General features: G+C 37.6%; 1 protein-coding gene across 1 annotated transcript in view; it reads right to left on the bottom strand.

Annotated features, from left to right (window-relative positions):
- The window catches only part of LAMA2 (laminin subunit alpha 2), a 653,829-nt gene that overhangs the window by 401,262 nt on the left and 227,029 nt on the right, over positions 1-25,538 (bottom strand). The window contains exons 5-7 of the mRNA XM_081529101.1: positions 7,667-7,846; positions 3,442-3,531; positions 1,642-1,759 (exon numbers count right to left, since the gene is read on the bottom strand). Of these exons, the coding sequence (XP_081385227.1) occupies positions 1,642-1,759; positions 3,442-3,531; positions 7,667-7,846 (388 nt within the window). The remainder of the gene's footprint in view (positions 1-1,641; positions 1,760-3,441; positions 3,532-7,666; positions 7,847-25,538) is intronic.

The raw sequence follows: 25,538 nt of genomic DNA, 5'->3' as shown, positions 1-25,538 counted from the left end.
TTAGGAGGCCATAGACACCTCTTGAATTGAAAAAATGTGACTGGGACTCATTCGCTAAAATACTAACATTTGAATTCAACTGAATCAGGATTTCTGGCTAGTTGGGATTTACAGTTCAGCAGAAGTTTTTGTTTTTAGGTCTCATCTTGGCCTGAATAGATCTCCAGAAACACAGGTTTCTTTAGCTTCCCTGTCACCATTATGGGACAGTTGGCAATAGGAGGCTACAGTTGACAATATAAGTCATCTGTTATGCTTCTTGGGTATTTCCCTTCAGGAAAAACTGGACATATGGGTTGTTTTCAAAAATGATAGCATTCAATATTAAAGTATAAATGAGTGCTTGTTGGCACATATTTACATAGCCAGTTGTTTTTATGATTTCTCATTACTGGCTCTTTCTTGGTTGCCACTGTCCAATAATTACTATAGCATAGTTTATGCTAATGATTGTCACTGATATCATTTCTAATATTAGAATTTTATATTATTATTAATGTGAAACCACACATTGAAAATATTAATGGATATTACTAAAATAAATATTCTTTCTCCACACATTTGATTTCTCGCCCTCTCCCAGTTACCTTCTCTCCTATTCTTCACAACTACTGTCCCCAAACACTACCCTTTAATAAGTATAACTAATGAATCAGGGGTCTTCTTCTTCCTAGATAATGAAATGAGTCTAAGCTTTAGGGTATGATCTCTCCCCTCTGGTTTTCTCCATTTATTAGATAAACAGGTATTCAAAAGCTATTTACTAGGGGAGGAACTATATAAAAGGGGAACAGGCAGAGAATCTGCAGCTATACTGGTTTGAGAACCATTTTATAAACATACCTATTTAGAAGGGTAATCTCTATATCCAGTAGGTTTTACTGTATGTTTATTTACATTTCTATGTGTTGTGTGTGTGTACTATTACTAAAATAGTAATATTTATTACTATTAGTTTAAAATGTCTGCCAAGCCTATGTTGGAGGCCACATACACCTCCTGAACTGAAAAAACATGTGATTGGGTGATTCACCAAATGTGATTCACTAAAATGGTAATATTTGAATTCAGTTAAATTGGGCTTTCTGGCTAGTTTGGATTTATAGTTCAGCCGAAGTTCATATGGGGGCTTCCATGGTGGCTTAGACAGTAAAGAATCCGACTGCAATTCAGGAGACTGGGGTTCAATCCCTGGGTTAGAAAGATCACCGGGAAAGTCAAGTGGCACCCCACTCCCATATTCTTGCCTGGGAAATCCCATGGACATAGGAGTCTGGTGGGCTACAGTTCATGGGGTCACAAAAGAGTTGGACAGGACTGAGTGACTAACACTTTCAGAAGTTCATATATGTTATGCTATAAGCTTCAGAGTCATCCCTGATAACAGTAAGTGTATATTATGCTTTTATCTACTTCTCATACTTCTCACACAGTGGTAAATGAGTGTTTTGTAAATATTTGTCAAAAAAATAAAATCTTGAAAACTCTAAAACAGAAGAGTAAAAGAGCTTACTGCTACTGTCTTGGATAAAATGCATATGAATTTGACATATGAGTTCACCTGAAATCAGCATGTGTTTACATCACCTGTGCCCCAGGAAAGGAAGACTTATACATGGTGTTGGCCTGTCTGGAACATACCTTCACATTCAGTTTTGGTCAGAAAAGTGCCTGCTCTCCAAGGCTTCTGATGGAATCCAGGACAGCACTGGTCACAGCTATCACCACATGTGTTATGCTCACATTCACAGTGGGATTTCTATTAAAAAAAAAAAAAAAAAGCGGGGAGCAGGGGAAGCATACTTTCAGCATTCTTTGGAACCATAAATGAGGGGTTTCTCCTGAAAGGTAGAATGAAGACAAGAGAAAACATGGAGCCTCTGTACCAAAATCTAAAACTCCTGTAAGTCTGGGAAGGAGGAGGTGCCAGCAGCGGGAGTGAATATATTTGATCAACACCAGCTTTGGGAGGGAGGCTCAGGCTGGTACTGGAATCCCTGGGCTCAGATGAGCAGAGAATGAAGACCCAATCAGGAGTGGTCTTGAAGACTAGAATCACTTCTCTAATTCCTGAGATCCATAGGTTTTCTGGGTTGGATGTATTCATTTTAAGGTTTCCATCAAAGTACTATTAACATTGGAAGGACTGATGCTGAAGTGGAAGCTCCGATCCTTTGGCCACCTGATCCGAAGAGTTAACTCATTGGAAAAGACCCCGATGCTGGGAAAGACTGAAGGCAGGAAAGGGTATGACAGAGGACGAGATGGTTGGATGGTATCACTGACTCGACGGACATGAGTTTGAGCAATCTCTGGGAATTGTTGATGGACAGGGAAGCCTGGAGTGCTGCCGTCCATGGTGTTACAAAGAGTCAGGCACGAGTGAGCAACTGAAGTGAACTATTAGCATTTAGCATAGGAAGAGGGGAGAGGGTAGATGGCTAGGCATGGAGAGGCAGGGATACAGCAGAAATCTAATACTCCAAGCCTGAATCTCCTGTCTGCAAGTGTTTTGAGTACAGTCTTTTTTCACTGCATGGAACTGTCCTTCCAAGGCTCTGTGCAGGTTCTCAAATCTCGGGAAATACTGCTCATCAGTACATCTGATAGACAGGGCCCACACCCTGCAGAGAGCAAGACCACACCTTGTGAAGAAAACTATGCCAGGGATTTGAATCTTGCCTAGGAGGTAATACTATGATGCATTACTCAGAAAACTAGCTTTGAAAGAAATATCATTTGTATTACAGTTGTAGTAGGAAAAAGTGTTTACGTAGGTAGCTACATTCACTGATCTCACTATCCAAAATATTTCTTCCATACATAAAGTAGATGATTCTGTATTTCACCAGATTGTTTATGCCTGAGAAAAACAGACGCTCATTCATCTTCTTTGCTTAGGTTATGTTCACTTAATACATTGTCATTAATGAAAAATGCAACCCAAAACCACTCCAGCGTTTTCTGACCTGGCGATTTCAAGCTCTCTTGAATACTCTCCTTCACTCTACTCCTTACTGCCCCATCTTACCTCGGTCTCTGCTTCCATGGTCATTTATATTTACTTCCAGGTACATTTTTCATTTGTTTGCATTAATTTTTTTTGATGAAAATTCATAAAAGAAACAAGTTGATTGATGACAGGCATTCTCTAAAGCTAAATCATACAGCAGGCTGTCATAGCTAGAGAGGTTTCAAAATAGATAGACTGGTTGGAGCCTTTTTGGGAAAAAACTAATCTGTCTTCTGATACTGTAATGGCTCCCTTCAAAGTCTATCATCCTAACTGCCAGCTCTATTTCACCCTGGCAAGGTTTTCTGTTACACCGTCTAAGTGGGGACCTGACACCCATTCACAGCGTCCCTGTCAGCAAAGCTTCTCATGAAGCATTTTACAGTTCAGAGCTTCATTTTACCTAAGCAGCCTAAAAATATACATACATTTGTCACTGGATCAAGTGGACAAGCCCTGGCATGACCGTAGCAGATGCACATCCCTCCAACAGAAATATCCTTGACCGAGTAGTAATACTGCAAAAAGCAATCCAGAGAGAAATCCTGTTAAGACTACTTCGAGGTGAAAGGAGCATTCAGTTAAAAACTTGGCTTTATGCTTCTACCCTTAGTTGGAAGCTCTAGAGAACAACTGAAGAGTATTCAGTAACTCCTCACACTGAAATCATGGCCCGGGGGCAGAATGCCTCTATAGTTTATGTTAGGTGGGCATTTTAGAAATTGATTTGCCACAACAGTACAAAGTGCTGCACAGTACACAAACTCCATGCTGGAGCATTTATTACTGAAAGCAAATTGTTATGGGGTGGGGGGAAGCAAGGACAATAATTCTTCATAAAAGTTGAAAGACAGAAAACCTCTTTTATCATTATTTTAGGAATGCCAGTGTTCACGAATCAGATGCAGACTGTTCTACTTATTGAATTTGAAAAGAATCAACAAATGTAAGGGAAATGGTGCTCATGATGACACATTTCTTAAGCATATCAAGAAGCACATGAAAAGTAATTAACTACAAGATTGGTTTAATATAATGCAAGGAGTAAACTAGATGTGCAGAACACTGTTTCTTCATTATTATGCTAAAATGTCCATGCAATTACCTTCCTGTTTGGGTTAACATAGGACTGCCTCAAATTATTTTCATCTACCTAGCTATTTTTGAAAGGTTATTCATAATTTACACAACTGGACAATTTAAAAAATTTAATTTGTATATCACAAGTTACAGTTGTGAAAGTACTTCATATTATCTTGTGGAATCCAAATAGCCACCACAGTGGTAGATAGTTCTATTATTCCAATTATTTACACTAAACACACATACACATACTTAGTGAGAATAAATAGATAGATACAAATCTGAGTTCCCTGACTACAAATTCTCTTTTCTAATTTACTTCTTTTTAAAAATTTTTTCCTTTGGTTTTTGCTGTTTTATATACAGTATCTTTTATAATATTTTTCTTAATTTAACTTACTTGATATACTTATACCTCACACTATTGTAACTTGCAAGGAAGTTTAGATTTAATTTAGACGTTAAACTCTGCTTTTCACTAACTTCATCATCTAATAATACAGATACAAAAAAGCATAGTTGCTCAGAAAGCTGATACAGAAGTTTTGTAGACATTTTTAAAACTGCAACATTTGCTTTAAATATAAATGTGTAATGCTTCATTTCTAAGTCATGAAGAAGAGTTAAAATTCAATATTCTATTTTTATATATTTAAATTTATATGTAGTGTTTACAGAACTTGAGTACTTTCAAAAACATATTTATATGCTGAATTTTACTGCTCTATTTTAAAGGTTCATATACAATGAAGCTATAAATAATAGATGTGCACCCCAACATCCTCTCTGCCTTCAGCAAAAGATGATAAAAGGAACATGTTTACTTCCATTGATTTTTTTCTTTTATAGATATACTGTCAGGAAAGATTAAATTTCACTTCAAAATTATTCAGTCTTCCTTGGTGTGTATTTTAAGGTCATGCCAAAATTATAATTAAAAGTGATTTTTTAATAAGTGAAGAATCTAAACTTTGCTGTAAAATAATGATTACTTTTGCAGAAGACAATTTACAATAGACTGAAATATAACACAAGGCAAAATTATTTCAGGTTTGGAAAGGGCACTAAAATATCCAACATGTGTTGTATGAGGACAATAAGACTTTAAAAGTTATTTTGTAATGATGGAGAAGTTAGGTGTGAGGAAGTTAAGCAATGAGAAAATGTATGAGGAGTCCTCACATATTTGCAAAAAGTACTGCCTTTCAATATTCAGTCTGTAGGCTCAGCACTTTGCTAATTGGTGGCAACAGTTGAACCCCAGTAGGGTCATTGTAGAACAATGTTTTGTCTCACAATCTCAGTTTCTCCCTACAATCCTCTTTTCTCCTTTGCTTCTAGTCATACAGTAGATATTCTGTTTGCCTGTATTTGATTTATGGATTTACTACTGAACTGAGTCTCTAGGTAATACTGTCTTGGTTGTATACATGCATATAAGGGAGATGACATAAACCAGAGAACCTGGCGGGACATGGATAGGAGGAAGCATAGTTACGACTCATAGCAACCTGGGCTATAAAGAAAGCTGAGCACCAAAAAATTGATGCTTTTGAACTGTGGTGTTGGTGAAGACTCTTGAGAGTCCTTTGGACTGCAAGGAGATCCAACCAGTTCATCCTAAAGGAAATCAGTCCTGAATATTCATTGGAAGGATTGATGTTGAAGCTGAAACTCCAATACTTTGGCCACCTGATGAGAACTGACTTATTTGAAAAGATTCTGATGCTGGGAAAGATTGAAGGCAGGAGGAGAAGGGGATGGCAGAGGATTAGATGGTTGGATGGCATCATCGACTCAATGGACATGAGTTTGAGTAAACTCCAGGAGTTGGCGATGGACAGGGAGGCCTGGCGTGCTGCAGTCCATGAGGTCGCAAAGAGTCGGACATAACTGAACCGACTGAACCTGGGCAGATCATCTATGCCATAATCTCTCAAATTCCTGCTGAAAACAACACCTCCACTAGCTTCTGTTTCCACTGATATGTTTAAAGGATGCTATAACCATTTTTTTCCTGATATTCAATTCATAAAGGAAAATAAAAGTGTATAGAATCAGTTTTTTTCCTAATATCTGTATTATTTTGAACTAGAAGTGCATTGTGATTCATTAAAGAAGCATGAAACTAAATTATTTATTTAGATAAAATGGTCCATGGACCAGCGGCATCCATATCACCTGCAAAATTGTTAGAATTGCAGTTTCTCAGTTCTGTCCTAGATCTACTGAATTCAAATCTGCATTTCCACAACATCACCAGTTGACTCCATGCATATTAAAGTTTATCAGGATGTGATGTGGTGTGAGCGTCGGCGTGTGTGTGTGTGTGTGTGTGTGTGTGTGTGTGTGTGTGTGTGTGTGTGTGTGTGTGTGTGTGTGTGTACTGAGTCATGATATAAAATGCATTTCTTAGTGTGGGTTACAAGCCCACAAGGCCAATTATGATAGTAGTACAGTACTGTTGCCTGGAAAATCCCATGGACGGAGGAGCATGGTAGGCTGCAGTCCATGGGGTCGCTAAGAGTCGGACACGACTGAGCAACTTCACTTTCACTTTTCACTTTCGTGCATTGGAGAAGGAATTGGCAAGCCACTCCAGTATTCTTGCCTGGAGAATCCCAGGGATGGGGGAGCCTGGTGGGCTGCCGTCTATGGGGTCGCACAGAGTCGGACACAACTGAAGCGACTTAGTAGCAGCAGCAACAGATCACCCAAAGTGTGGAAAAACTAACTTTGTCCTCAAAATCAAGAGAATAAAATAGGCAGTATGAGCACCACTGTACCAAGAGGAAACTAAAGCTTAGAAATATTAAAAAGTTTCATATTTGTTACACATCTAATAAGTGGCCCAGAGCTTGGATTTAAACAAAGGAAGGTCCATGAAATTTTAAAGTCTTCCATTCCTCCACTGAAAACTATTTTTTAAAACTGTTTAACAGAAAATTAGGGAGAAGGAAATGGCAACCCACTCCAATATTCTTGACTGGGAAATCCCATGGACAGAGGAGCCTGGCGGGCTACAGTCCGCTGGGTAGCAAAGAGTCAGACACGACTGAGGGAGGAGCAGACGCTCCCCAGAGACCCCAGAGCTTTTGGTGGCAGAGCCAGGACTGTGGCTGAGGACTCCCAGCTCCCAGGCCTCTCTCACCAGATACGAGCGTGGAAAACTAGAATCTAAAATATGCCTGAGGGCTTTCCTGGCGGCTCAGTGGTAAAGAATCCCCGGTCTGGGAAGACCCCATGTGGCAGAGTAGCTGAGCCCGTGCATCACAACCACTGGGCCAGTGCTCTAGAGCCTGGGAGCCGCAACTACTGAGGTCTGTGGGCACCAGAGCCCGTGCTCTGGAACAAGAGCAGCCACAGCGGTGAGAAGCCTACGCCCCACCACTAGAGAGTAGCCCCTGCGCGCCGCTATAGAGAAAAGCCCAAGCAGCATGAAGACCCTGCACAACCGTAAATAGATAAAATCATTTTTTAAAAATTAAAAAAATAAAACTATTTCACAGACAATTAAAACAATAGGCCCAATATTATTCACAGATTCCAATATAATTCATCATAACTTACTCTTCGTGTGACAATGGGGTCAATTTCTCTTGGGTCTTTGTGAGCGAACATCATCAAATCGGCATTCAAGGTGCGGATCCTTTGAAACCTCAGGCGAATATATCGAGCAGAGGTAAATTCTAGCAGTTCAGGAGAAGGATCATCAGCACTCGGTCTCCCATTGATCAAAGAGATATGAATCTACACAATTTGGGAAATAATTTAACAACTAAGGTTACCAAGACTTACATATCTGGTTTTATTTAACTTTTCTTAGAAAAATAGTTAAGTTCTCCTTCTCTCAGTTAGGCAGATATAGGTTAATATTTACTAGGATGTAGTGAAGTAATTGAGGAATATTATGAATGTACATGTACCTGCAATCTATTTGTTTATATTTCCAGTGTTTTCTATATACTGCAATTACTTATATTTCTATGTTCCAAGTCAGTGGATCTACTTGAACTTCCTAGGATTTCCAAAAATTCTTATATCAGTCATTCTTTTTTTGAAAATTATTGCAGCCAAAAAATTATTTAAGATTCTGGCATATATTCCCATATATTTTCTGGTGGGAAACCAGAAAACAAAATATCAGACAAAACAAGAAACCATCAGGAACTCAAATTTCTTTTTATTCTGAGCTTGAAAGTATCTAATTATATTGTCTTAAAATATATAAAGAGAGTAAAAATCAACACATTACCAGAAAAATTACACAAATCTCCAATCACAGTGAGACATTTCAATAAGGGGGCTTTTGTTATTTCTGTTTTAGTAATTGATAGCTTAAGAAGGCAAAATTTACCAAGGCTTTAACACATTCTATGAAAAATATGCTCTATGAAAATATATTAAAACTTGAGTAGAATGGAATATTTTTTAGGAAAATAATTTTGCAAAATTGACACAAGAAGAAATCAAATCTAACCATACCATTTTCCATGAAAAATCAGAGAAATGATTATCCTTCAAAGGTGCATTGAGGCCCATGCTCTCACAGGGATTTCGAGAGCAGAGAATTCTAATGGGGGTGGGGGGTGGGGGGGTAAACCATTATATAAAATAAGAAGTACTTCTATCACATATAAAGGAATTCTTTTTCTAATGCCTAAAGAACTTCTATAAATCAACAAGAAAAAATACCAATGACATAACACAAAAATAGATAAAAGATATAACTATTTAAAGAAACAGAAATATAAATGGCTATTAAACTTCTGATAAGATAGTGAACCTCATTTATAACAGAACTGTTAATTAAATCCACTCTAAAAGCTTTCTCCATTTTCAAGTTGTCGAATCCTAAAATATTAATAATACTCCTTGATGACAAGAATAAAGGGGGTACAGCAATTGTTACACATTTACAGGTTGAATGTAAAATGGCATAAATCCTTATAAAGGTGAATTTAGCAATAACTGTCAAAATTACAAATGCACAGAATTTTTTACTTAGAAATTCCACTTCTGGGAAATTACACTACACAGATGTTTTATTAATATATATATATATATATGTGTGTGTGTGTATACAATTAACATGTAATTAATAATATGTAAAAATGCACTCAATTTCTATATTTTTTGATAATAGCAAAAGACTGGTAAGAACCTAACATCCATCAATAAGAGACAGGTTAAATAAATTATATATCTATACAGTGAATTATGTGTACCACATAAAAGAATGAGGAAACTCTCAAAATAAAGATAGGAAAAAGTGCATTTAATTTTTTGTACTTTGTAAATGCATTCTTACCTATGCAATAAACCAAATCAAATTAAACTTGTTAAAGAAACTGAAATTGAGTGGTGGGTTTTGGGCTGAACACGTGCACATACTGGGTGTCTGCACACACAGGAGGCTAAAGAGACAGGATTACAAGAAGAAGGGAGTCCTGTGCTGGGAGCTATTCAGAAACATGACAGTCTATAAGTGCACTGGGATCTGTGACTTGAGGTCACCCACTGGAATTTTCATCCACTTTTGCAAGATGATATATCATGTGTGTTAATTACATTTTTTTGACAGGAGAGGCAATATGTGTTTCCATTCCTAACATTCTGCATTTAGCTAATCCCCGAGAGCATTTTACAAACTGACTGCCAATAAACTACTGAGTCACTAGAGGAATAAACACAGCAAACTCTGAGATGAGAAACTAATTCTGATGTCACAAAGGACAGACTCAAAATGCCTTGTGATAAAAATATGAAATGTCCCAGCTAATTGAGTCTACCTTGAATACTTAATAAAAAATAAATTCACTTAATCAACATCTGAGGATGATAAAATTCAAGGTCTCCTAAAATAATGAATCTCGAAATGCTGAATGTCCTCCCTCTGACACTGAACATTTGAAGAGTAACATAGATCTTGTATATTTCACAGTTCTGGCATCTAGCAGGTGAGCCAGAAATGTGTGTAAAATCAAGTAGTGTTTATCAAGACGGTATCCATTAAATGTTAAAGAATGAATAAATAGATGTAAACAGCAGCTAAAATGAGTTCCCCTTAGAGATTAATTTTGGCACCCAAAAAATCACCAGTGTCTTTGAATTCACACTTAAATTTCTGTCTTATCAAGCTCTTCCTCGACTGCTTCTAATAAAGCCATTTGAAGAAAGGAAATCAGAACATTCTAGGATTAATGTTTCTAAAAACTATTAAGGCTTATTTGGTGTTAATGCTACAGTGAACTGCACTTGCGCTGTACATGGAATTAATAAGTGCCTCATCTAAACATAAATGAACTTTAAAAAAAATGGTGCACATGTTCAAATTTAGGTTAATACACCATATGATAGCTACAGAAAGGATTCAGCAAAAGAACACTTCTCCTCACAGCTTTGGTATTTTCATCAAGCTACTCTGCCAAGAGATCTTGTGAGAATAGCTAGTTCCAAGCTGTTTCTGAGACAGAAAACCAGACAGCTGTTTGGCCATGTTGTGTGCAGCTTACTTCCATTTTTTCCCTTTTCCGTTTTTTTTTTTTTAAACTCTCCTTCAAAATAAATCATAATATTGGATAGGCTATTTCCACTGGCACTTGGCTGTGTAATTCCAAGTCCACTGGAGTTTAGCATGCTTCCTGATTTCCTGTGGGGTGACAACTGGAGAGTGTCTATCTTCAAAAAGATGAAAAGTATCATTCCTCAAGACTACCACTGTCTTGCTGTGAGGCTGTGGGAAGTTTGTGTCAGTCTAGCGTCTTCTGAAATGACTTCCATTACAGACATGTCGGTGGATATATGTTCAAGCTGTCAGCGGAATTCATTCCAACTGCAAATATCAGCATGATTAAACAACTGGTTTTTAGATTTAAAAATTACTCTCCTCTGAAATTAGTTTTTATAGATAAAGAGAAAAAAAAACTTATAAGAGGTATCTCTTTTTATGACCTAATGATCAAATTAATATTATGCTCTACCCATCGAAACCATTATCTTTTTTTAGTATAAGGATACCACATAAATCACATTTACCTGCAGATGGATAAGATTTGGGGGCTTCTATGGGTATTTTTACCTTAATTATTAGAATATAACTAAAAATGATTTATGAAGCAAGTAATCCAATTTTTAGTCTAGGTAATTATGTTCATATTATTATTATTATGTTTTTCTATTATATTATTACATCTGCTTTAAATTACTGGAAGAGCTACACTCCTAATACCCCTCCCAATAATACAAGTTTGTTGAGTAAATGGATAGGTGCAAGAATGAAGGCTACTTAAGGATCATTAATAACGATAAGAATCTTTGAAATGAGAAATGGAAGTAGATGAAACTGACAACTTGATGAACATTTTGAAATCCCCTTTGATTCATCAATTTCTAGGTGTGCCAAAGAAACTGGTACAACAGTTTGAGAGTAAGATAACATCAGGAGATGTAACAATAATTTTCCTATGTGTAGGATGAGATCAACTATCTATAGGTGTGGTCAAAGAATGTGTATGTAAATGAGTGGCTAAGACGTGAGGAACCTCTTAGATCTAATCATAATTAATATATTAGTTCAGAGAAGGAGAATAGGATCACAATAAAAACTCTGAAAAATGAACTTAATCACTTGTATTTTATCCAGTGGGAGGGAAAAAAGAAAGAAAGCATATCTGGAGAAAGGGAGTGAGCGATATGAAGGTTAAGAAAAGGTGACACTGTGTCACTGTGTTTCCAGCGCAAAGCAAACAAAGGTTCTGACTTGGGCTCTAGGTGGTCAACAGAAACTCCCAAATGATCAACTTTCAGTCTCCACCATACTTGATCTAATAGCAGCATTTGAAACAATTGATTGCTCCACTGATTTCCAGGACACCACACTGTCTTTTTCTCCTCTTACGTCTTCAGCTACCTCTTCTCAATCCCACTCAAAACTTACTACATATTCTCCTCCCTAACTTTCTAAAATTGGAATACCACAGTGCCCAGTCCTTGGCCTTGTCTTCTGTTCGATCCACACTTACTCACAGTGATCTCATCAAAGCTTGCATATTTAAATGTCACCTATACTGACTGATGCCTCCCACACTTATCTCTAGGCTTGCTCTCTCCTCTTGAGGTCCAAATGCAGACTCCAGCTGCCTTCTTACTCCCTTTATGTGACTGTCTAATAGGTACCTCAAACTTGTATCGCAAATTGAGTTCTATTCTTCATCTCCCAGTGTTTCCAATCTCATTCAATAATTTTATCCTTTCAACTACCCAGGACTCACAACTTGGAGTCATGCTCACCTGCTTTTGTTTTCCTTCTTCCTACAACCAGTTTTTCTGTAAATCTTGTTGACTTGACCTTCAAAACATATCCAGCATTTAAACACTTCTCACCACCTCCCCTAAAGCTACCTTGGTCCAGGCTTTCATCATCTTGAACTTGTGTACAACAATAATGATATGAACAGGTCTCCCTGCTACAGCTCTTAGCTCCTTAGGAGTTTTTTGGCAACACAGCAGATATTTTTTTGTTTGCTTTTTTTTTTCTTCCCCTAAGTTTTTGGTAAATGTTTCCATCAATTTATTCTCTGTATTTCTTAAAAACAAAAACCACAAGTTTAACATTAATAATTTAAAATACTGTAGTCCAAACAAGGCCAGCTCTTAGTCACACTGCAAGTTGGTCTATGATTTCTTTCCTTCTGTTTGCCAGATGATCTTCAATAACTTCTGCAAAGAAATTCCCCTTCAATAGGTTCATGCAAGAGCTAAAAGCTGGTCATCAACTTTATGAAAATGGTGTAAACCATAGCAAAAGAGGTCCATTCTCATCTCAAGGCTCATGCCATAACCACATTCATCACCATCAAACTGCCCAAAAGTCATTATTTCCTGAATGAGAGCAAAAGCTTTTATTCTCTCCTCATCATTTGGTGCCTCAAAAATGGGCTTTCAAACTGTGTTGAGGTCAGCATCTGTTTCAGGGAGCTCTCTAAATATTCATTACAAAATATAACTCTGGTCATGTCATGCTTTTCTGTAAGACTTTCCAGTGCTTCTCTATTTTACTGTCAATAAAAGCCAAACTTTTTACAATGAACTGAGAGATCCTATACTGTCTGCAATGTCAGTGCCCCATCCCTACCCACTAAAACTGGCAAAGAAGAAAACAATGACTTTCTGGAGCTCTTTTCCTACTTTCTCCCTCATCCACACTGCTCCCACCAGGCTGCCAATTTTGTTCAGTCATGCCAGATAGGATCTTACCTCAGGGCTTTTAAACTTGGGTCCCTTGCCTGGAATGTTATTCTTCCAGATATTGGAATGCTCACTTTCTCATTTCAAATCTTGTTTAGATTAGGCCTTTTCAGTAAGTCCTTCCAAGATTATCTAATTACAGTGCAAACTTCATCCTGGCACTCACTATTTTCCTCTACCTGCTTCATTTTTCTCCGCAGTACGTTTCCTCTTAACATACCATGAATATGATTTACCTCTTTACTTTGTTGATTATTTTTCACCACTCTCTAGAGCACAAGTCCCAAGCATTTCGAGATTTTTAATCTACTTTGTTAACTGATATATCCCCAGAAAACAGTGCAGCACCTTAAAAAAATAAGTGCTAAGTAAAAATATTTGGATAAAGAAACATAAATTCTAAATATTTAACAAGCCTCCTACTTGAAGATCAATTTCATAGCATAATTAATCAATTTTTCCATTTTTATATGAGTAAATCTTTGAGTATGGTATTTCCATAGTATGAAATTAAAGTCAGTAATCCTTTATATAATTTTCTGCCAAAGCATTTTAAGTTGATTTAGAGATAATTAGGAATTAACAGCTTTGATCCGCAACTTACTTACATCAAGGTCTACTATATTTGCTAATGTTAGTTAAAAATTAGTTAACTTTAAGTTTTATTTCAATAGGCTATTTTCAGCCGAGAAAGACACACAAATGTCATAAGACATTGTATTTCAACTTAATTTTAACACAAGAAAAGTAAATCTATTCATTGATATTCTATTTCATAGTCCAAACTATAAACTGATGTGCTGTCAGTTACACTAGCGAAAATGAAAATACAACAGTATATATAAATTACAGATTCTTTAAGCCCTATGAACATGCAATAGCTATCAATAAAGTTAATTAACAGTTAAATACTACCTTGTCTCTAGAAGGAAATTTTATTAGTAAATGTATTATCTTTATAGTTTATCATTATTTTTATTATATGCAACTAAATAATTATTGAAAAATAACCTTTCTTATCTCACCAGAAAAGTTTCAGTGCGGTTTGTTTTTAAAACTCTTTCAAATCAATGCAATACTTTTAGTGTCTTAAAAATATGAAAATATATGAATATATAAATTGCACTCATCTCACACTCTAGTAAAGTAATGCTCAAAATTCTCCAAGCCAGGCTTCAGCAATATGTGAACCGTGAACTTCCAGATGTTCAAGCTGGTTTTAGAAAAGGCAGAGGAACCAGAGATCAAATTGCCAACATCCGAAAAGCAAGAGAGTTCCAGAAAAACATCTATTTCTACTTTATTGACTATGCCAAAGCCTTTGACTGTGTGGATCACAATAAACTGTGGAAAACTCTTCAAGAGATGGGAATACCAGATCATCTGACCTGTCTCTTGAGAAACCTGTATGCAGGTCAGGAAGCAACAGTTAGAACTGGACATGGAACAACAGACTGGTTCCAAATAGGAAAAGGAGTACATCAAGGCTGTATATTGTCACCCTGCCTATTTAACTTCTATGCAGAGTACATCATGAGAAACGCTGGGCTGGAAGAAACACAAGCTGGAATCAAGATTGCCGGGAGAAATATCAATAACCTCAGATATGGGGATGACACCACCCTTATGGCAGAAAGTGAAGAAGAACTAAAGAGGCTCTTGATGAAAGTGAAAGAGGAGACTGAAAAAGTTGGCTTAAAACTCAACATTCAAAAAACTAAGATCATGGCATCTGGTCCCATTACTTCATGGCAAATAGATGGGGAAACAGTGAAAACAGTGTCAGACTTTATTTTGGGGGGCTCTAAAATCACTGCTGATGGTGATTGCAGCCATGAAATTAAAAGACGCTTACTCCTTGGAAGGAAGGTTATGACCAACCTAGATAGCATATTTAAAAGCAGAGACGTTACTTTGCCAGCAAAGGTTTGTCTAGTCAAGGCTATGCTTCTTCCAGTAGTCATGTATGGATGTGAGAGCTGGATGGTGAAGAAAGCTGAGCGCCGAAGAACTGATGCTTTTGAACTGTGGTGTTGGAGAAGACTCTTGAGAGTCCCTTGGACTGCAAGGAGATCCAACCAGTCCATCCTAAAGGAGATCAGTCCTGGGTGTTCATTGGAAGGACTGATGTTGAAGCTGAAACTCCAATACTTTGGCCACCTCATGCGAAGAGCTGACTCATTGGAAAAGACCCTAATGCTGGGAAGGATTGGGGGCAGGAGGAGAAAAGGACGACAGAGGAAGATATGGCTGGATGGCATCACCGACTCGATGGACATGGGTTTGGGTAGACTCCAGGAACTGGTGATGGACAGGGAGGCCTGGCGTGCTGCGGTTCATGGGATTGCAAAGAGTCGGACATGAATGAGCAACTGAACTAACTAACTAATGCATGGGTAATAAAAATACACTGGATAAATAATACAACTTACAAAATGTCATGTATAAAACCAGTTAATAAAATATTTAAACATTTCAGACTAGAGATTTCTCTATCAAGAATCTTTAGGCTCTTGGGGCTTCCCTGGTGGCTCACTGGTAAAGAATCCACCTGCCAATGCTGGTGACAGGGGTTCGATCCCTCATCTAGGAAGATCCTACATGCTATGGAGCAACTAAGCCTGTGGACCACAACTATTGAGTCTGTGCTCTAGACCCTGGGAACCACAATTACTGAACCCACGTGCTGCAACTACTGAAGCCCAAGAGCCTTAAAGCCTACACTCTGCAACAAGAGAAGCCACCCCAGTGAGAAGTCTGCACATTGCAGCTGGAGAGTACCGCCTGTTCACCACAACCAGAGAAAAAGCCCATGCAGCAACAAAGACCCAGGACAGCCAAAAGTAAATAAATAATATTTTGAAAGAATCTTTAAGATCTTAGTGAGAAAATGGGTATTGTAACCATTTTTCAGGCCATTATTTCCAGTTCTATCAGGCACAGCTTATTGAAGTCTTTTTTCATTTTTTTCCCCCATATTTTATTTCCTCCAACTAATGGTTGTTGTTTAATGGTTATTTTTATTCACTCAAATACTGTTCATTTGTATATCCAGAAAATGAAATTCTCTGAAGGCCGAACACACATGCTTACAAAACTTTATCTCTGGTCTACACTTCATACTTCAATATTTCTCACTCATTCATTTAGTCAGTCAGTCTCTCATTCATTCAGAAATATTTATTAGATGCTTACTATTAATACATTCCAGGTCACTGAATTATTTTCACTTTCCCTTCTGTGTCATAAATCTCATTTCTGAGCCTTTTTCAAACATGTTTTATGTCTCCCTACTGCTCCCATTAGCACAGATGTACTTTACACATCCTTCTGGTCTCAGCTAAGATGTCAATTCTCTCTCTCCCATGCATAGTTCCATGGCTATCTAGGACTTTTCCTATGAATTTTCCAAGCTCCACTATTATCACTGCCCATTTACTTTATTCTGTCTGCCAAGAATAAGAACTTTGTCTTATTTACAGTACAGTTTTACTGATTAAACTAATGAATAGTGCATAATAGATTCAATAATTTGAATGAGTAATCATCAGTGCCTAAATATTATAGATTGTGATAGAATTTCCAATGAATTAACTCTTCAAACATTCACAACTGTTGCATTGTGTATATTATTTAAATTTTGACTTTGTATATACTTCACACATCTTTTTAATTGGATTTATTAGATTTACATCAAGAATTTTAGTACGTATTTTATTTGCCATACTTCGATAAATCTCACTACAGGTATAATAATTCAAGTACCTAAAAAACATTACATAGGGATTCCTGTAGTCCCAACATTTGGATGAATCATCAAAAATATCATTTAAGTCACTAATAGAGACATTTTCTAATATAATAATAATGTAATATATCTGTATATCCTTAGATGCCTCAATATTCCTACTTATCAGAATTGGAAAGATTTTCTTTCTATGTACAATGTACTGAATTATTTTGAAAAGTCCTTAATAAAAATCACAATATCGTTAGAAGTTTATAAGCCCAACAAAAACAACTACACTTCCATGGTTGATGACTACTATGCTGTTGGAAAGTAATAGTTTAATATATAAAATGTTGAAGACTGTGCATGATATTAACTCCCTTAACTAACTTATTCCAAAAATCTAAGGAAATGTCAGCTTAATGAAATATTTAAGAAATATGACTGAATCACTGACAAATGTACCCTGAGCTAAGTCTTAACAGTCTTTCACTCTCCCATAAGATATTTGCCTTTTGACACCTACTTGGTTCCAATTCCAGCTTGTGCTGGAAGCCAGGAGAAATATCAATAACCTCAGATATGCAGATGATACCACCCTTATGGCAGAAAGCGAAGAACTAAAGAGCCTCTTGATGAAGGTGAAAGAGGAGAGTGAAAAAGTTGGCTTAAAGCTCAACATTCAGAAAACTAAGACCATGGCATCCAGTCCCATCACTTCATGGCAAATAGATGGAGAAACATTGGAAACAGTGGCTGAATTTATTTGGGGGGGGGGGCTTCAAAATCACTACAGATGGTGACTGCAGCCATGAAATTAAAAGACACTTACTCCTTGGAAGGAAAGTTATGACCAACCTAGACAGCATATTAAAAAGTAGAGACATTACTTTGCCAACAAAGGTCCATCTAATCAAGGCTATGCTTTTTCCAGTAGTCATATATGGATGTGAGAGTTGGACTACAAAGAAAGCTGAGTGCTGAAGAATTGATGCTTTTGAACTGTGGTGTTGGTGAAGGAAGACTCTTGAGAGTGCGTTGGACTGCAAGGAGATCCAACCAGTCCATCCTAAAGGAGATCAGTCCTGAGTATTCATTGGAAGGACTGATGCTGAAGCTGAAACTCCAATATTTTGGCCATCTGATGCGAAGAACTGACTCATTTGAAAAGACCCTGATGCTGGGCAAGATTGAAGGTGGGAGGAGAAGTGGACAACAGAGGATGAGATGGTTGGTTGGCATCACCAACTCAATGGACATGAGTTTGAGTAAACTCTGGGAGTTGGTGATGGACAGGGAAGCCTGGCATGTTGCAATCCATGAGGTCGCAAAGAGTTGGACACAACTGAGCAACTGAACTGAACTGGTTCCAGTTCAGTTAAACTTAAATTGCTTTCCTTCTCTTCTTTGGAATTAGAACTCTTGAAATTGTTATTTCTGGATGAAAGCTTTTCCTTTCCATCCAAGAAATATTTATTCAGATTCATCACTGCCAAAGCAACGGTTGTTAACAAATGGCAGTAGATTAAGAAAATCAGTTTCCTTCAGTGTATTGGTCATCTTGTTTTTATTTTTTTCCTACCCTAGTGAAACTAGTTAAAACATTGTGCTCTAAAGGTTGTAGAGCTTCTCTGTTGGTCAAAGAAAAGCACCTCTCTCTGTCTCTCTATATATCTCTATCTCTCTGTATCAAGAGTTATTTAGAGTTATTTGTTTTTATAGCAATACCAGATTTCATGTGGTAGTAGTTTCTTACTCCCATGGGATTAACATGTAGAAGGGCTAAGTGGTTTGGAAAGATCAAAAACAGAAGCAAATTCTTAGTTAGTTTAGGAATTTCAATTTTCTTAAAGTTTCAAAATTGGTACGGTCCTTCCTTCAAAAAGCTTCTGATGGTCTTCTTGCTTTGTTCAAGTCAAAACAATCCAGTAAAGCATTTAATTCTAAGTACTTTGATCTTAGATTAGTTACATCTGAAACGTCCAGATGGGTGACATGTAATCCATCATAATTGAATAAAATACCCCACTGGTCATGATGTATAAAAGAAACAGTGACAATTAAGATCCTGAAGCATTCAAAAAAAAAAAAAAAAAGGAGATAATTACTAAATGTAAATAACACCTTTTTTTTCCTCTAAAAGAACTCTGACTCACATGAGCTCATTTTACATTTATTTTAAAATTAATAAATATTTTCAAATAACAGCTTATATAAGTACTCCAAATTGTGAACTTTTCATTTATCATTTGTGTTTTTCTTCCTCCAGTTAAAGTATACAATATTTGCATGGATAAGAGAAAAATTGTCAAAATGTGTTTCCTCAGTCTGTTTTGGGAACATCTCATTTAAATTGTATCAAATGCAGATGTCATTACTAAATCCTTATGCTGTCAAACTAAGACTATACAGGTATAGAGACATCATCTGAAATTCACAAATGGAAAGAGTCTAAGAGAAGTAGCTTCACAGAAGAGCATGAGGGGAAAACCACAAGAAGAAAAATTCTTTGATTCTCCTCAAACATTTGCATTGCTCCAAATTTTGTTCTGGGTGTGCCTCAACCAAAGATAGACTGAGAGAATAAATCATTAGGCATCTATTCCCACCTCATAGCTATTTAAGAAATTGCTCTGCAATATCCAGGAGCTTACATATGAAAACAATGGTGGTTAGATTGTGTATTTACTGGATATCAGACACTCTAGTGGGTTTCCCAGATGGTGCTAGCTGTAAATAACCCGCTTGCCAATGGAGGAGATAAAAGAGACAGGGGTTCAATCCCTGGGTCAGAAACTGGAGGAGGGCATTGCCACCCACTCCAGTATTCTTGCCTTGAGAGTCCCATGGACAGAGGAGCTGGGCGGGCTATAGTCCATGGGGTTGCAAAGAGTCGGATACAACTGAAGTGATTTAACATGCAGAGACTCTTGCAGGTCATCTGTGTGTACTAACTCATAAAGTATTAACTCACTTAATGCTTACAACAAGCTCATGAGATTGGTGTTATTATGATCTCTTTTTTTTTTAAGAGAAAACTGACATTGAAATGTTAACAAGCACAGCTAAGCTCATATAGCCAAGATGTGTTCTGATTCTAGTCCAACCTCATTGGCTGAGCTCCTCAGCTCACTATATCACTATCTCACAGAGGAGGGCTTTAATAAGCATTTGTTGAATGAGTAACAGCTGGCTATCCAGGCACTATTTGAAGACTTGCAGCAACATTAAGCTTACCACTGGTAACACAATCTTCTCCATGCACTCCCTCCATTATTTATTTGCCTCACTTCCATTCTAAACCTGTCTGTGACTGACACCAGTATTTTAACTTCATTTTCTCTCTATTATCCTGCTCCTCCTCCTCTGGAATTATCTAGCTTGTTCACTTTCCCCAGCTCTTGATTTTTTTTTTCATGAAGTTGCACCAGGTTTATCCTACTAGTTTTATCCATTCTAGAGTTCTTTGGGTAAACGGTTTATCATGCCCCAGGTCACCACTCAGGACCCACCCCCAAGTCAGATGATGTCTAGGCTCCTGCAAAGGGGAAAGAATGAAGTATAATAAAGCACAGAGGATCACTAAACAGAGGGACAGTCCCAGACCTGGGATCCAGATCAGGTCTCCTGGCATTGATTCACAGCAGTACGAACCTTCTGGTAAATGGAAGCAAAGCCTGTCAAGAATTGAAGGCTAAAGTATTAATTGTTCTTCAAAGAACCAACACTTAAGGTCTTATTAACATATTATGACAGGTTTAGTACTTAAGCATCTTTGTAAATAAAAACCACACATTGGTATGCAAAAGAAATTAATTTATACTTTATGGCAATTTCTACTAAGGAGGGAGTACTAAAATTTCAAGTTATAGAGAGAAGGGCAAAATAATGTGTTAATATCAAAACTAAGTATCTGTGAAACTAACATGCTCTTCCTTACTGTGCAGGACTGTTAGAGACAGTTCCAAATAAAAAAAAAAGCAACTGAGAGTACAATGACCTACATTAGTGGGACAGAACAATCAGTACACTTGAAAGACTTATAATAACAGCACAAAGGAAAACTTAAGCAACATTTTCCTGTTTTGTTTTCAGTCCCTGTGTGGGAACACTTGCTTAAAATTAAAATAAAATCTTGGAGCAAGAAGTCTAGATACAAAGCCAGATCCTGCGTCATCAGATTGGAACAAAACCTAGACATGTACTTGAAAAAGAAATGCAGCCTCTCATTCTTTCTCTGGCTCAAGGGTTCCTCAGAGAAGTGTGTGTGTGTGTTGCAAGTATATAAATGAAGTATGTAAAGATACATTATTTCATTTTCTTTTTCCGCTTACATAGAAGAGCACGTGGGGATGCTGCTGCTGCTAAGTCACTTCAGTTGTGTCCGACTCTGTGCGACCCCATAGACGGCAGCCCACCAGGCTCCGCTGTCCCTAGGATTCTCCAGGCAAGAATACTGGAGTGGGTTGCCATTTCCTTCTCCAGTGCATAAAAGGGAAAAGTGAAAGTGAAGTTGCTCAGTCATGTCCGACTCTCAGCGACCCCATGGACTAATAGCCTACCAGGCTCCTCCGTCCATGGGATTTTCCAGGCGAGAGTACTGGAGTGGGGTGCCATTGCCCTCTCCGGCACGTGGGGATGGTCACTGGCAATTTCAACTAACTTAATGTTCAGAAAGTTTTGATGTCAAACCACAAGATGTCAGAGACTTTAAAGGACAGAAACATACTAATACTTAGAGATGAGACCGAACATAGCACAAGGTCTTCAAGATTGAGCACGCCTCCTAGTTTAGCCCTATGTCTAACATCCCTAACTTTTGTGTATGCAATTTAGGCAATTGACCTAATCGCTCTATGCCTCAGTTTCCCCTGTAAAAGGCACATAATAATAATAATAATAATATCTACTTATTATGTTGTTTGCTAGATTAAAGAAGATAATTCATGCAACCTAAATGGCAAATGCCTGGTACACAGGAAAAACTATTGTTAGTTGTTGTTACTTTCAAAAGAGTAAGGAAAATAACACAAATGGTTGTGTCTCTGCTAAGCAGGATGTGCTGCCCCCTTTGCAGTAATTACCTATCAGCAATCTGCATGAGGGCTAAGTCGCTTCAGTCATGTCTGACTTTGCAATCCCATGGGCTATATGTAGCCCACAAGGTTCCTCTGTCTATGGGATTCTCCAAACAAGAATACTGGAGTGGGTTGCCATGCCCTCCTCCAGGGGATCTTCCCTACTCAGGGATCAAACCAGCATGTCTTATGTCTCCTGCATTGGTAGGCGGTTTCTTTACCACTAGCGCCACCTGGGAATAATCTCAGACAAACGAGGTAGTATTGACAAAGTCCCCACTCACAATGGAGAGGTGATTCTGGAAGTGCTGAGAATATTGAACTTCAGTGGGAAACTATGCATCAAGAAGAAAGAGCAGGACCTCTGCCTGTGTTTTGCCTCCTAGTTCATCACCAATTTCAGATAAGCAATTAAGAGAAAGAATGATCAGAAGACTTTCTAGTTCCTACCCCCTCCAGCTCAGTGCTGGGACTGCTGCTTTGGGGATGGCATACATTCCCATCCCTTGATGTGACAGCTTTTGGGGCTGAGGACAGAGCAGGTAACCAAGTGCCAACACAATGGCTGTGGGAAGAGGAGGCTGCAGAATTACCAACATCTGAGCAGTAGTTTTTGAGAAGAGAAGGATGAAAAGAAGAGGATTTGATATAGGAAGAGACTCTATAAATGTGCCATCATACTTAAAATTTTGTTGGAGTCATCAGGTTTGCAACGCAGTACTGTGATGTACATAGATGACTAGATATCATTTGAAAATATCAAGGTGTTAAGGGAATGTTTCATTGAAGAGGTTTGGTATTAATTTTACACTGTTTATTGAACAACAAATATGATCCATGTCAACAGTAGCCTAAGTTTAGGTTCTTACCATTATTCTGTACAGAACTGGATCATAATCATTTATTTACTAGGTTTGTAAAATGTTGGCTCTGTGCACCCCTGACATCTGCATAGCACCAACAGATCTCTAGTCCCTTCAAAGAAACAGAATGCACCAAGGGACCTCTCCTCCTACACAACCGGAAGAGGAGGTTTTCTGCAGATTTACCGAGTACACAGTGTTCTTGTTCCTTTCCTGGACTAACACTAATAACTGACCACAGGAAGCTGCAGGGCCTTGCCCTCAAAGAAGCTCAAATACAGCTTGTGCTGTTGGTTAGCCGAGGGTGGGGGGGGCGGGGTGTGGAGGGAAGGATGCTAAAATTCAGGGACTCAGTTTCTGCAGGAACCTACACATAATGACAAATATTCAGAGACATTAAAACTTGAGAAAAATAAATGGCTGATTGGAGGTCATTGATCATTATCCTAAGTTATTTGTTTAAAGTGCATTTTGTTTTGCAACACTCTCTTTTCTCTTTCCTCTGACAAACACAGCATGAATGAAAGGTAAAGGGAATAAAACATTTAATCAATCATCTAAGGGCCAGGGCTGAATTGCTTTCTGTTACACATTTGCTGCCAAGTTCACAGAATCAGGTTTGTTTTCAATTATTTGTAATATGCTTTCCCAGAAGAATTTATAATAGGCTGTTTAGGCACTGTTCCCTTTTCTATTAATGACAAAAATACAACTGTTCCTCCTTAGCAAAAGAGAAAAGGAGTTAAATTAGGAAAATTGTTATAAATGTCGCTGTTGGGCTTAAGAATTTTTTTGGTTTGTTTTCTTTCTAAACTGGCTCCAATGAGAAATGGCAACCAGACTATTTCATTTCTTCTTTGCTCTTATTATGCATATTTCCAAAATAAAAAGTTAACATTAAATCTCTTTTTTGAGATAGTTTATAACAATGATACCTAAGAGAACTGACTCATTTGAAAAGACCCCGATGCTGGGAAAGATTGAGAGCAGGAGGAGAAGAGGACGAGAGAGGATGAGATGGTTGGATGGCATCACTGACTTAATGGACATGAGTTTGGGTGGGCTCCGGGAGTTGGTGATGGACAGGGAGGCCTGGCGTGCTGCAGCTCATGGGGTCGCAGAGTCAGACACGACTGAGTAACTGAACTGAAGATACCTAATGATGTCTAACATATTAAAAATAGGCATATGTCATGATTATGTTGCTTTTGTAGTTCTAACAGCTGTGAACTTGGTTCCTTGAAATAAAAGAACACTGTAAGTCTAGTGAATATTCACAAGACCAGAATGCAATGTTTCCAATCTCTCCATTCCAAAATTACCTTTTCTCTCTCATCACAGACTTCTCTGTATCTTTTCTCTAGGTTTTCCGTGTCCCACCACTATCAGCAACCCTGCCATCTTCAGTATCTCTAAGTCTGATGAGGTGCTTATTAAAATATAGACTCATTAATAGGAGATGTGATTCCTTATTACATGACTAGTTATGGCAGCCTTTTGAGAGACACAAAGAAGAATTTCTGAAATCTTATCTATAGGCATCCCTGTTAGGCTGATTACCTATGTGGAAAGAAGACATATAGACTTCTCTTATCCAGTCATCACACTCCAAAGCCCAGGCCCAGAAACCACAAAGGCCATGCTTCAAAGAACACCTTTATTCACAATGAAATAGAGCTAGTTTTCAAAAATCTCAGGCCTATGAGTGGCATTAGTATGGGCTGCTGTTTATTTATAGATTTTTCTGAAAATCTGATCAATATTCATTCCTTCTTTCCTAACAATCCACCTTCTCTTCCCCTTCTTTTTCTTCTCTATCATAATTGAGCTCTTTCACTGGTTTATCTCACGACCTTTCCATCTTCCAGTAATTCACTGTAGCAGAAATAGCCTTCTCTCTCAACTGCCACATCTATACCCCAGCTTCTTTAAAGTCCCTCTAAATGGGACTCAAAAGTATGTCATATTTTAAATAAAAATTACCCTCAATTTTAAATGACCATCTTGTTTTTACCAGAATCTCTTCCTTCACAATTGTAAATCCCTATTCCCTTCCTGTAGTCCATTTAGGAAAAATGGCATTGACAAAGAGAAAACATTCTCTTATAAACACCATCATGAATTATATAAATCATCAGTTTATAATCTCTACAGAAGTGCACATATACCACCAGCAATGCCATTCCTCCTTTAAGTAAAAATATAATACGTATATAGGTCAACAAACTAGTGAAAAAACCAAGCATTACAGAGTTTATACACCCAAATGAATGTTGCTCTTCCAAAATAATTATTTTCATTGTTCTATTTATAACAATAGTGTCTTTTCGTTAATCATTTTAACACTCCTTGCATTTTTCTCTATTCCTGAAGCTTTTCTTTAAGTGGTAGGAGGACAACTACTTCAAAAACAAAGGTTATTGGGGAAAAGAAAACTGAGTCACAAAAATTAAAGGTGAGGATAGAAATAAAAAAATTCAAATTGGAAATAGAGAAAGATACAGCTAGCAAAGCCTGCCTAC

The sequence above is a fragment of the Giraffa tippelskirchi genome, chromosome 9 (assembly GCF_054371585.1).
Source record: "Giraffa tippelskirchi isolate mGirTip1 chromosome 9, T2T-mGirTip1v1.2.pri, whole genome shotgun sequence".
Lineage (NCBI taxonomy): Eukaryota > Metazoa > Chordata > Mammalia > Artiodactyla > Giraffidae > Giraffa > Giraffa tippelskirchi.
Note: the sequence above shows the minus strand (reverse complement) of the source record. Positions and strands in the feature narration are given on the sequence as shown.